Genomic DNA, 12,707 nt, shown 5'->3' on the forward strand with positions numbered 1-12,707 from the left:
ATTCCACAACAGATCTTGCTCATCTCATTTGCAAACCTTGCATGTGCCCTTCCTCATCTCCAGCCATCACTGATTCTGTTGGGTAGAGTAGCTTAAACATGCCTCTGCTTGTTGGCAAGAAAGGTGAGTGCAATGCCAACAAGAAACTAATGAATTCCATTGTCCCCAATTGGACTGCAACCTTCCCACTCCATGCACCCAAGTGGCATGTAAACACCCCCATATATGAGCCAAGGCAACAAAGGTGATGGAGCTCAGATCCTCTTCAAGGGCATCTCCCCTTCCTATCCTCTAGCTTGCCATCCTTCCCAAGCACATATATCCCAAGTGAGCTGCCCTCCCTGAGTGCAGCTGTCAATCCCCATGACAGCACTGGTGTTATTCTGCATTCAGTCAGCCTCATAATTCCCCCAGAGATTTGCCAAGGGTGTCAAATTGGCATTCATTGCAAGTATGTGGAAGAACATGTACAAACCATCCATGGGGGTCTTAGTAAGAGTAAGCTGCCTCCCAACCATGATGACATCCTGGAAGCCTTAGAGGTTGGCCACTGGGTTGTCCATTCACAGTCCAAGGTTGCCCCTCTCCAGTGCATCCTGATCTGATGTGCATCCCCTGGCTGCACATTTGCAGATCTCAAGGAGGATTCCATTAGACATAGCCACAGTAAATTCCATCCAAATGCCAAGCTTCATATTGTTCCAACCTTGGTACACGTCATTATTCCAGCATGAAGGCACCATCATGGGCAGTGGATAAGGGCTTTTCTGTGGCCAAAGTGCTCAGATGGAAAGCTTCTTCACTGATCTCTCTCAGAAAGAAGAGGCTAGATGGGATACACCCCACATTACAGCTTCCTAGGGTCTGACAACCTACACATTGACTGAATTAGAACTCATGTCTTGTTTTCATTGAGAGGACCTGAATGGCTCATTGCCAGGCCAGGGGGCAACTTGGAGTGGAACCAATTGATGGTAAGTAGGTGGATGGAGGATGCTTTGGCCCTCAACAAATTGTTCTTGGTTGCTATCCATGTAGGTGGTGGACAACCAGCAAGGGGAATGGAAATTTTGAGTGTCCTGTTTAGAAATCTTCAAAATAGCCAGAGGAGTTTGTTTGCATTTCCAGGGGGACTGGCCACCATTATTGGCTATAATAAAGTGAGCTTCTCCCCCTACTTTATTTCTTGACTGGTTCAGCTAATCCAAACCCAATAGACAAATTCCCAGACAAAACAGTGCAAGCTCATCACACACTTCTTGCATGCAGGTCTGTCAGACCTCTTACTCTGGTACCTAATATTCATTAGAATAGTAGAAGAGGAATTTGCTATCCTCCTTTGGAGGGAGGATGCATGAAAATGCCTCCATTCCCATCTGTTCTATGGTCCCAAGGGACCTATGGCCACCACCCCTCTTCTCAGTGTGGCCCTGGAGGATACAACAATGCACCACCTCAAAGTGGCCCTTGATGTGTCCACCTACAGACATATGACAGCTGCTGTCAGCAGGCAGTTGGTGGTTGGTATCATTGATCTGGAGGAGGGAGAGGCAACCATTGGCATGGATGCACAAGCTGGGCAGCTCACTGCCACATCTGAATGGATATATGGCTTTTGGAACTGTGAGCTCAGAAGCTATGGTATCCATGTCATGGCACTATTTCAAGCCACTGGCAGATTATGGAATGATAAGGTCCTTCAGCTCCTGTTGCAGGGTCATGTGGCAGAACTGAAGCAGGTACTCAACCCCAACACAGCAACCCACCAACTATTGGGAGGTTCCTCAGCCACAGATACTATCAACAATGATGCCAATGGATCAGATCCCTCAAGACACCAGAACCTTCTCAAGGAGCAAGGAGGCCAGTGCTATGGAACAATGCTTGATGACCCATATGCTTGCCATGGAACAACATGTGATGACAGTCAGGGACAGCTCCGAAAGTGGTGAAGTCCCAGTGTGGGGGACCCAATGGGACGAGTATTGGCTATGTGTAGCAGCAGTCCCATCACAGGGTGAGTGTCCCCAACTACTTGGTCTGAAGTGGGAAATTGAGAAGAAGGGTGCTTCTTCTGTTCCCACCCCAGGCGCTATTATATACATGTGGTTAAGGTCACATGGAGGGAGCCACATCATTGTCAGGGTCCGTCCCTCATCCAGAGGGGACGTAGCAATGAGGCCTGGGAGTGGCACTGGAGAGTCTTCTCCAGCCACTAATTCCTCAAAGTCGCTGAGGGGACTTGCCCTGGGCTTCACAGGGAATGAGTTGGTGCGCATTAGGAAGTTGGTAATTACACTTGCCTTCACAGGGAATGAGTTGAGAAGAAGGGTAACCTTCTCAACCCCCTGTGAGGCCGCTACAAAAGGAGCCTGAGAACTGTGCAGTTGTTGGGTCTTTCCCGAGTTTCCATATTAGGTACCGTGGGAAGATTCTTGGTAAGCTGCTCACCCAGAATGTTCCCACGGGTTCGCGTACCTGTACTATTGCGGAACAGTGGAGGAAAAATGGGGAAAAATGGGGGAAGGGTGGTTAGGAGGGGGGAAGGGGTGTCTGAGGGTGTGTGGGGTCGAGGGCTGTGCCCTGACAATCATCCCCACATGCAGCTGCACCTCTCTGCGTGTCTCTGGGGGAGATCCTTTCCACCTCCCTCCACCCTATCCCTACACGACTCCTATGACCTCCACCAGCCCTCCCAATCTCTCTCTGCTGCCTCCAGTCGATGCCAACGGCCCTAGGACTACCTCCTCCTTTGACTCTCTCCTGCTCTGCCTCCCATCTACGTCCACATCACCTCCAGACCTCCACCACCATACCTCCACCTCAGACCCCTTGTTTGAAGGAGATGTCTCATTGTTGATAAATCTCAACTTGCCTATCCACCCTCCTTCCTACCTCCATTCTCCACACCTCTGGTACCTCCTCACTTCCGGTACCTCCCCATTCCTATATTACCTCCGGTCTTGATAATCTTTATTGTTTTATCATTTGATATTTTCTACAACCTCAATCTTCCGGACTACAACTTCTGGGCTCCAGACCTTTCCAGATGCCTTTTCTCTGTAGTTCCCTGCTTGTTCAGAGACGTTTCCAGACCTTGCCATTCAGTTGGCTTTGAATTCTCTCACTCCACAAACCTCAGACGTAATTCAGGCTTTTCACCTATTCCTTATTTGTCTTGAGGATTCTTTTCTATTTACTTCCCCTTCCCCTTGGTAACCTTTGTTTATGATCCAATTGTTTCCACTATATGTATGCGCATACCCCTCTAGTAAATAGTTTTCCCCCAGTTATAATATAAACGTCTTGAGCCCTCCAAAACCTCCTCCAGGACATCTATCGTGTCCCACTTGTCTGCTGCTCCAAAGAACTGAGTAACAGGTGCTCCTAGAGACGCCTTGGTATAAAACCCAAAGAATTGCATGTTGAACGATTGACCCTCACTAACACCTCCTTCGTTAAGTAGTGAGGGGGGGGCTTCCAGCCCCCTTCTGCTGGCGGCCTTGGTTCCTCCGTTGCCAGCTCCCCTGACAAATTGGGGACAATGAGAACGTACTGGGTGCAGCACTCCATTCTGAGTCACTGAAGCCAAGTCCCTTCAACACCCCATCACCCTTGGAGCTCCGCCCCACCTCTGGTCTGTCTCTGACCCACCGTCAGATGACCCGGAACACCGAGCTCCACCCAACAGCGTCGCTGGATAGCGATCGGACCTGTCATATCCATGCATACCCAACCCCGACCCGACTTCCAGACCTCCACCCTCTTCACCTCCAGAGTCATAACCTACCGCTGCCGTTCCGATACTCACCTTCAGTCCTGGCAACACACCTCCTTCTACCCCCCCACGCCACCTCTACTCCTCCTTACCTCTCCGACCCTATCTCCGTCCGCTCCGATACTCACCTCGGACCGAACACCGCCCCTCTCGCCACCCTCCTACTACTCCTCCTCCTCCTACTGCACTCCCCCTTCACAACACCTCCACCCTCCTGTCATCCTCCTATGCTTCCCCCATCCGCTCCGATACTCACCTTCAGACCTGACAACCCTCCTTTCCGCCACTCCTTCCCCCTTACCTTTCTCCTCTCTCCTCCCTCTGGTACTCCTCCGCCACCCTTCCGCCAAGTTACGACCTTCCACCGCTGTCCCGTACTTCGTACTCGGACACCGCTCGTACCTTTGCTCTGAGCCTCCGTCATAGTCCCTACCTCAGTCTTAGTCCATTGCATTGGTGACCTCATACTACGTAAACACCATTGCCAATATCCCTCGGACTTTCAACCCCGCCTCCGTAACCTCCGTAAGCTCTGCAACCCCCGAGCTTTGCGGATCGCCTTCAGCACTTTCGCCGCCTGTAATGTATCTCTCGCGTTTACCCCTCATCCCTATTTGGACTACTGCTTCTTCCCATTCTAGCCAGTTAGTCATCACCCCCACTTCTCCTCATCCTCCTGCCCCTCTGGGCCTTGCCCTCCCTACCTCCTTTCGGATGTATCACAGGTCCTGCCTTATGACCTTCGGTACCGCTCCGCTCCTTCTTCCCTTTGTTCCCGTTCGGACATCTTCGTTCCGATTCGGTTCCCCTTTGTTTCCTTGTGCTTTTGCCCCCTCCATTATATATATCGGCACTTGTACATACTCGTTTTGGTTCAGTCCGAAATCGACCTGAAATGCCCCCTAGAGACTTCCTGCTCACCTACTGTGAAATTAAGGATCAAATGGACAAACAGCAATGGCACAGCGCTCCGCTTGAGTTGCTGAGGCCAAGGTCCCTCCACACTAAGTCTCCGATTCCACTCCGGAGTCGTCTGTATCAGCCCCGTTCTAACAGGACCTATCCAAGGAACAGCTTCGTGACAGCTCCTCCATTTTATTTCCCAAATACAGCTATCCCATCAAAACCACACCAGGCAGAGCATGAGTCCTTGTGGAATTTTGTGCCAGCATTGAAACAGATGCCCTGGCCAAATAAATGGGTCTTCAATTCTGACAGAAGACCCTCTGGATCCCCATCCTTCCTGATCTTCTCCCATACCCTTTTGCTCTTGGCTGTTGTCATATCCATCCATGGCCATCACCCTCGACCACCTCCACTCCTCTGGATTACCTCCGCTCCTCTGCCACTAACCTCAGAGCCTCTGGTTTCCGCAATCACCTCCAACCCCCCCAATGGTCACCACCTCTCCAATTCAATATATTACCTATGCCTCCCTAAGTACAGAGCCCTGAAGCTCTCTGGACAGCTCTGATGTCCACTAGCACACTCCCACCTCTGCTGGGCAATTGACTTGCTTGCCCTGCAAGTCTACCTTCGGGCCTATCCCTCCTTTCTGTTTCTGGGTTATTGCCTGCCATTCTGCTAACTCCGTAACCTGACTCGTCAGTAATATTCAGTCAGCTAATGTTTAACTCCGTTAGCTCCGCTCTGCTTGGTCCTGCCATTCACGGGACTGCCTTGCTGTAACTATATATACTTAACTTGTAGATAGGTTACACTCCAGTGATAAAATCGACTAGAGTTGATCCCCCTTTTTAGTTCTTGTTGCCAGTAAGTAAATTAGGGCACGGACGTGTCACTTGGCACAGCGCTCCTGGCCTGAGTCGCTGAGGCCAAAGCCCTTCGCCACAGAGACAACTCCTTCATCTTGCTCCAGTCTCTAACAGCTGTTAGTGACAGAGCAATCTGCTCAGTATACATGTTCACAATGTGGTAAAGAGCTTCACACTTCACAGCACTTTTGAAATGGGTGATTGTGTTCCTTCTTCTCTGAATCCAAAGTGATGGTGGGAGGGGCTTGCTATGAAACATAGTCAAGTTAAAAATAGATAAATTAATTAATAAAAACACTGACTACATGACCAGTGCGATGCCAATACCCATAATATGTAGTAACTCAGGTGAGCAGCCCTGGGGCAGTCTGGAGTAGACTTTAGCCTTGATACAACAAGTAGAAAGGATAAAGCCAACTCCAAAGTCACACAACTATCTATAGAGTGAAGATTGAAAAGAAAAGAGACAACTCAAACTACAGTTGAAACCGGCATAACCCATACCTGTCATATGCCAGAATCCATAACCCATGCTAGTATGGGCAACATCAACATGTAAATTAAAAGTTAAAAGCCAAACTTGCTTCTGGGATATCTATTGCAGCAATTCTGCTATGGACTTACACCAAACAGATGAATTCTTCTTTTGCACAGAAGATGGAAGCCACTTTTGCTCAGTTTGGACACAAGACCAATCATTTCTCTGAGCACACTTGATTCATACTTCAGAAAGGTTACACAGAGGAGCTTGATCAATGTATATACATGATTGCCCTAATCTCACAGAGTGTGATACTGTGATAACCCATACTCAAGTCTGGGAACGCAATGGTATGGATTATGATGGTTTCAACTGTACAACATAATAAGCTTGGCCACTCTTGAAGAGCTCAGAGGTTGGATCATTGAAACCCTTTCATGAGGTCTTGCTGAATTTGTAATTGTGGCTAAATTCATGACCAGCATCCACAATGTCATTGTGAGGTCTTAGGGTGGCTCAGCACACAAGGCCATAAGTGATACAAGATAGTGTATTTTACGGTGGTGTGTAAGCAGTTCTCCGGAGGTTCCCGCTTGCCCACGTGACTATATGTATCTAATTTACATGTGACTCGGGGTTCGGGGCTATTGCCCTGACAGTCATCCATTATCAAAAGAATTAGATGAGCAGTGTGGCTTAGTGAGAACGTACATTCAAAAACATTGGGGAGATGTATGGCCAATAGCCTCCCATGACAATCCTGAATAGCTGTGCCCTGCTCATTTGCAACAGGAGCTTCCTACTGTCCGTATCAGAGTCCTGATGAGGGTCTGGAAGCACAAGTTCCTTTGGGTGTGTTTGGCTTTTAGCAGGTGACATAGCCTTGTCGTTGTGTTGTGGCACTAGTCCATATCAAGTTGTACTTTGCTGGGATGAGCAAAGGGAGGATGGAAAGAATTATTATAGACATACTTGTGTTACACATCACATTAAATATTCTGAGGTCCACCTCCCTCTCTGCTGCATCCACAATCTCATGTACTTTGGGGCTGCTGATACCCTTCAGATGTTCTTCATGGGCTGCTCAGCAATCTGGTCTGAGAATGGGGATTAGGGATGGAAGTCGTGTGCAGGGGTCAAGATGACTCAATGGCAACCTCACTTTGAAGTCAGCCTGAATGGGGTGGACTGATTGTGCTTTGTACAGGTTTGTTTTTGCTTGGGCACTTTCATTGTGGTGTGTTGCAAAAAAAAAAAAGTATTGTGGCCCCAATATACATTGGCACTTTGTGAGCTCTTCAGGTCAGGCAATGCTGACAATCGAGCAGGAAGGCTGGAACTCAACACAGGTAAGTCACTAGCCAACAAACTCAAGATATGTACATGAGGAGCCCTTCTGCTATCTAACTAGTTCATCTCTGGCTGATATACACAGAGAAATGGGTTATGTACCTTACATTTGCCCTTCTGCAAGTCGTACTCACACCTAAATCCAATGTCAGCAAACATACCTGTGTTATATAAGAAAAATGAAAGGAAAAGATCTAAAAAAACATACTGTTTCACCAGCTTCATTGGACTGCATCCACTTGTTCTCTGGTGGTAGTAGAGTCTTCCCCTGCATTGGAGTCAATTGAAGGTTGGTCATATTGGTGATGGTGCTCACCATGGTGGGGGAGCTTAAAATGGGTGAGGATGGCATGTTGTTCAGTTGGGGCATCAGCAGGTTGAAAATCTGTGCTCCTGTGTCACCATTTCCATATTGCATGTTGCTTCCAGACACAAAAGCCACTTGGGATGTACTTTGATGGGCATTCATAGGTCCTGATGGGAGGTGGTTGGAGGTGTGTCTCCACACATTTGCAGAATATGCTGGGATGCGCATTGAAATGGATATGCCTCAGCCACGGGTACTTGGCGCTCCTCAATGGAGCGTACTGTGTGCGAGGTCATGACTTGTGAGATGGGTGAGAACTTCGTATAGTTGCCATCGGGTACTTGGCGTTCGCAGTGCGAACATACCGGTAGCGGGTTGATATCATAAGCGTGCAATGAGGACTGACTAATAGGGTCTTTGGTGACTTGGCGTTCCCAAAGGGAATGTACCATTGGCGGGGAAACATGACGACTGACGAAGGAGGGAACAGACGGTGGATGGGTGGCAACTTGGCGTTTGCGTAGCGAACGTGCCGGCATCACGGGAAAGTGGGCCTCAGAGTATTCACTGTCATATCCATCCCCAGCCATCGACTTCCAGTCCCTCCGATCCCTCCGTTCCAACTCCGCTCCTCCCTCACTAACCTCGGAGCCCCCATTATTCCGCAATCCTCTTGGTACCCCTCAATGGTCACCACCCCCTCATTTCAATTTATTACCTATGCCTCCCTAAGTACGGAGCCCCGAAGACTTCTGGACAGCTCCGACGTCCGCTAGCGCACCCCCGCCTCCGCTGGGCAATACACTCGCCTGCCCTGCAGAGCCCACCTTCGGGCTTATACATTAACCCCGCGAACCGACTCATCGGTAATATTCAGTCGGCTAATGTCTAAACCCCGTTAGCTCCGCTCCGTTCGGCTCCACCAATTGCGGACCCGTCTCCGCTGTAACCATATATATATCCCACTTGTACATAGGTTACACCCCAGTAGTAAAATCAACTAGAGTTACCCCCCTAGGTTCTAATTGCCAGTCAGTAAGTTAGGGCACGGACGTGTCACTAGGCACAGCGCTCTTGGCAGAAGTCGCTGAGGCCGAAGCCCTCCGCTACGGAGACATTCCTTCGTCTCGAATCTGGTCTCTGACATTCACGATCTCCATGATCGTGATGTGACGTCGTATGTCGAGTACTGGGGGGAGAGCGGAGTGATGAGGACCCATAGGGTACAGGTTGCATAGGACGATACACATGTCGAGAGTCTTCAACTCGCGACCTCGAGTTCTCATGGCAAGGGCTGTTAGAGGACTCGATATAACCAGACTTATAAGACATATTGAGAGTTGTACAATCACACGGTTCAGTTGAGTCACAGGGAGGGTTGTTCGAAACACAAGTAACCTCGGCCAGCACCAAAACCCCAATGGGGAAAGCTTTGCACGAGGGGGGGAAAGGGGTAGAACAGGTGAGGATAGGGTATCGGGATAGAGGACGGAAGGGAGAAAGAGGGGAGGAACGATAGAGAGGAGAAGTCTTTGACCATGCGACAGATATGGTCGTTGGAGACTCCGTATCCATAACACAAAAGGTGAGCTCACATACTTATCCATGGATAAGTTGAACCTACCCAAAGGAAGGGCAGGCAAACTAAAGCCCCTGTATATAGGGCCTTATGAAATTCTGGAAACATTTCCAGAGATGTCAAACTACATCCTCAAGTTGCCACCATAACTTGAACAATGTGGAGTCCACCCAAGATTCCACATATCCTGGCTCACACCTCATGAGCTGAACGACCAAGAACTCTTCCCAAATAGGGAAGTTAACATATTTTACGATTTCAGGGGAGACCCCAATCGCAAAGCAGTAGTTTGAAAAATCTTAAACCATGTGTGGGTTCATGACAAACTCTGGTTTAAGGTCAAATGGGAGCTAGGGGACACCACATGGGAACCCCAAGGAAATTGCAATGACCTTGTCTGTCATATCCGTGCATACCCGATCCCGACCCGACTCCAGGACCTCCTCCTTCCCCACCTCCGGAGTCATACCCTACAGCTGCCCATTCCGATACTCACCTTCGGTCCTGGCAACACACCTCCTTCTACCCCCCATGCCACCTCTACTCCTCCTTCCCTCTCCTCCCCTATCTCCGTCCGCTCCAATACTCACCTCGGACCGAACACCGCCCCTCTCACCACCCTCCTACTACTCCTCCTCCTCCTACTCCACTCCTCCTTCACAACACCACCACCCTTTCCGTCACCCCCCTACGCTTCCCCCATCCGCTCTGATACTCACCTTCGGACCTGACTACTCTCCTTCCTGCCACTTCTTCTCTCTTACCTTCCTCCTCTCTCCTCCCTCTGGTACTCTTCCACCGACCCCCCGCCAAGTTACGACCTTCCACCGCTGTCCCATACTTTGTACTCGGGCACCGCTCGTATCTTTGCTCCAAGCCTCCATCATAGTCCCTACCTCGGACTTTGACTCCACCTCGGTCTTAGTCCATTGCATTGGTGACCTCATACTACATAAACACCATTGCCAATATTCCTCGGACTTTCAACCCCGCCTCTGTAACCTCCGTAAGCTCCGCAACCTGCGAGCTTCGTGGATCGCCTTCGGCACTTTCGCCGCTTGTAATGTATCTTTCACGTTTTCCCCTCATCCCTATTTGGACTGCTGCTTCTTCCCATTCTAGCCAGTTAGTCATCATCCCCACTTCTCGTCGTCCTCCTGCCCCTCTGAGCCTCGTCCTCCCTACCTCCTTTCGGACGTATCACAGGTCCTGCCTTATGACCTTCGGTACCGCTCCGCCTCTGTCTACCCTTTGTTCCCGTTCAGACGTTGTAGGCAGGATAATCGCCCACGCGCAGAGCCGGCTCGGATACCCGCTTCCAACATTCAGAAACCACTTCCATTCACGCGACAACTCGATACGAATTTGGTATCCAAAAATAGTCCTAATTCGTACGATTCTGACGATACCAAGAACGTCCCAATCGGTGGAGGTTTGACAGAGTTCTATGTTGGGCATGTTAGGCATGGCAGGTCACGAGTATGTGCGGGCATGGGAATCTCAAGCGGCAACCCAGAATTCCTGCCTCACTCGTTCCCACGGCGTCTAATAAATTGGTAAAAATGCTCATTGGCTGCGTGAGAGTTATCTCCGGCTTTATTTCCAATTTTGGCCCTTAATTCCATAAATCCGCTGAGAAATCGCTTATTTTCTTTTATTTTTATATTTCACCATCATTTCAGTTATTGATTGATATTCTTTTATTGATACTGTTACCCTTTTTTATTATTTCGCCTAATAAGGTATCCAGGTGCCATATGGTACCAATATTTCCCATCTATTCTTTCTAAAAATAATTATTAGATATAATCCTGTACATACCGGATTTTGAAAAGAAGTTCTCCCCTCCCCCAATTTTCTCTAAGGTGCTAGGACGCGCTAGAGTGGGTGTGAGTGAGTGGATTCCAACAGTAGGAATAAGGGCAACAATCTAGCCTGCAACAAGTGGGTAGTGGATTTGTTGAGCCTGGACCTTGCGGAAACCCGGAGAACTCACCACGGAGTTAAGGATCGAGATAAGAGAGCGTAGCAAAGTTAAGTCAAGAGAGAAAGTAGAGAGTTTTGAGAGTTTGGCCCCCACGAGCTCAGTCGGCATAGAGAGCCACGAGCCCTCTTTCAACGTCTTCGTTCCGATTCGGATCCCCCTTTGTCTCCTTGTGCTTTTGCCCCATCCATTATATATATCAGCGCTTGTACATACTCGTTTGGGGGCTCAGTCCGAAATCAACCTGAAATGCCCCCTAGAGACTTCCTGCTCGCCTACTGTGAAATTAAGGACCAAATGGACAAACAGCAATGGCACAGCGCTCCGCTTGAGTCGCTGAGGCCAAGGTCCCTCCACGCTAAGTCTCCGATTCCACTCCGGAGTCGTCTGTTTCCGCCCGTTTCTAACATCGTCCACCTGGACAAGTACCTCACATTACAAAATGTGAGGGAACCGGAACACCTCCCTATCAAAGAAGACAGGGAACCCCCGGCATCACTACGCCCCCAAAAACAGAGGCAGAAAAAGTGAAGCTGAAGGGCAATTGCCCACAGCCAAGAGCGTGGGAAGATTCTGGGCAAGCAACTTGCCCAGTCAGCCACACCATGTGCCAGAGATCACATGGGCTAGGCGAGTAACTTGCCTAGACCATGTGAACCACAGGCTCACCTGTAAAATCATACACAATTGTGGCAAATCCCACGCATGCAAGAACCAAAACCCCTCCCACCACCACAAGAAACGAAACAACAAAATATCGTTCTCTGGGGGAGGCAACCCTCGATTTAATCCAAACAAGCCACTGGACATCAAGATACAACAACACCAGGTGCAGATAAGCACCATGGACTATATGATGCATGCAGCACAAATGAGTGCCGCAAACCAACAACCATCTGCAATGCCAACAGGCACTGCATACCCCCAGCCTCCACAAAGGGGCTTCCAACCATACACGGTGCAAACTTCCCTGGCCAAATCACCCCCTGGATCAGCCAATTTGGCCCAGGTCTAATAACACCCCAGTGTAGGCTGGGAATCAGCCATCACATCAGTGGTAGCTGCTCAGACAGGTCAACACCATCAGGAGTTGAAAGAGATGAAGTCCCTCATAGGAGGGAGACAAGGGAGCAACAGCGGCTCCTCATCCAGGCCATCCAAACAGGCACAGTCTGACAACTTGAGAGCATCAGATGACACCTGTGACAATTGCACCCATTGGAGGCACAAGTACAATAAAGCACGAAGAGATGCCAAGGGCATCTTTACCTCTCGGAAAGACACAGAGAGAGAAGTTGATCTCCAGAAGAGGGAGATCGAGTTACTGAAATGCAAGCTCAAAGAGGCATGTGCACTGGCAGACCTTGCTGCCAAACCCATCATGACAGGGGCCTCCCAGGTCAGGGGGAGGGGATATGGTGCCAGGGCATTGACTATCCCACCACCCTGTGGG

At 49.5% G+C, this 12,707-nt stretch overlaps 2 protein-coding genes across 2 annotated transcripts; one reads left to right on the forward strand and one right to left on the reverse strand.

The window, feature by feature from the left end:
* Positions 1-1,400: 1,400 nt before the first annotated feature.
* EI90DRAFT_3133020 (uncharacterized protein) lies at positions 1,401-2,967 on the forward strand (the record flags this gene model as incomplete). The annotated part of the gene is made up of 2 exons (XM_039064537.1): positions 1,401-1,948; positions 2,607-2,967. The coding sequence occupies 2 exons, from the start codon at positions 1,401-1,403 to the stop codon at positions 2,965-2,967; spliced, it is 909 nt and encodes a 302-aa protein (XP_038909836.1).
* A 3,093-nt stretch (positions 2,968-6,060) lies between these two features.
* Positions 6,061-7,802, reverse strand: EI90DRAFT_3020939 (uncharacterized protein; the record flags this gene model as incomplete). The annotated part of the gene is made up of 8 exons (XM_039057581.1): positions 6,061-6,086; positions 6,178-6,256; positions 6,746-6,936; positions 7,007-7,094; positions 7,313-7,367; positions 7,519-7,520; positions 7,593-7,652; positions 7,701-7,802. 8 exons carry the CDS (start codon positions 7,800-7,802, stop codon positions 6,061-6,063), a joined length of 603 nt encoding a protein of 200 aa, XP_038909837.1.
* Between the last annotated feature and the right edge of the window lie 4,905 nt (positions 7,803-12,707).

This window comes from Cantharellus anzutake (assembly GCF_015039405.1).
Source record: "Cantharellus anzutake strain C23 chromosome Unknown EI90scaffold_96, whole genome shotgun sequence".
Lineage (NCBI taxonomy): Eukaryota > Fungi > Basidiomycota > Agaricomycetes > Cantharellales > Hydnaceae > Cantharellus > Cantharellus anzutake.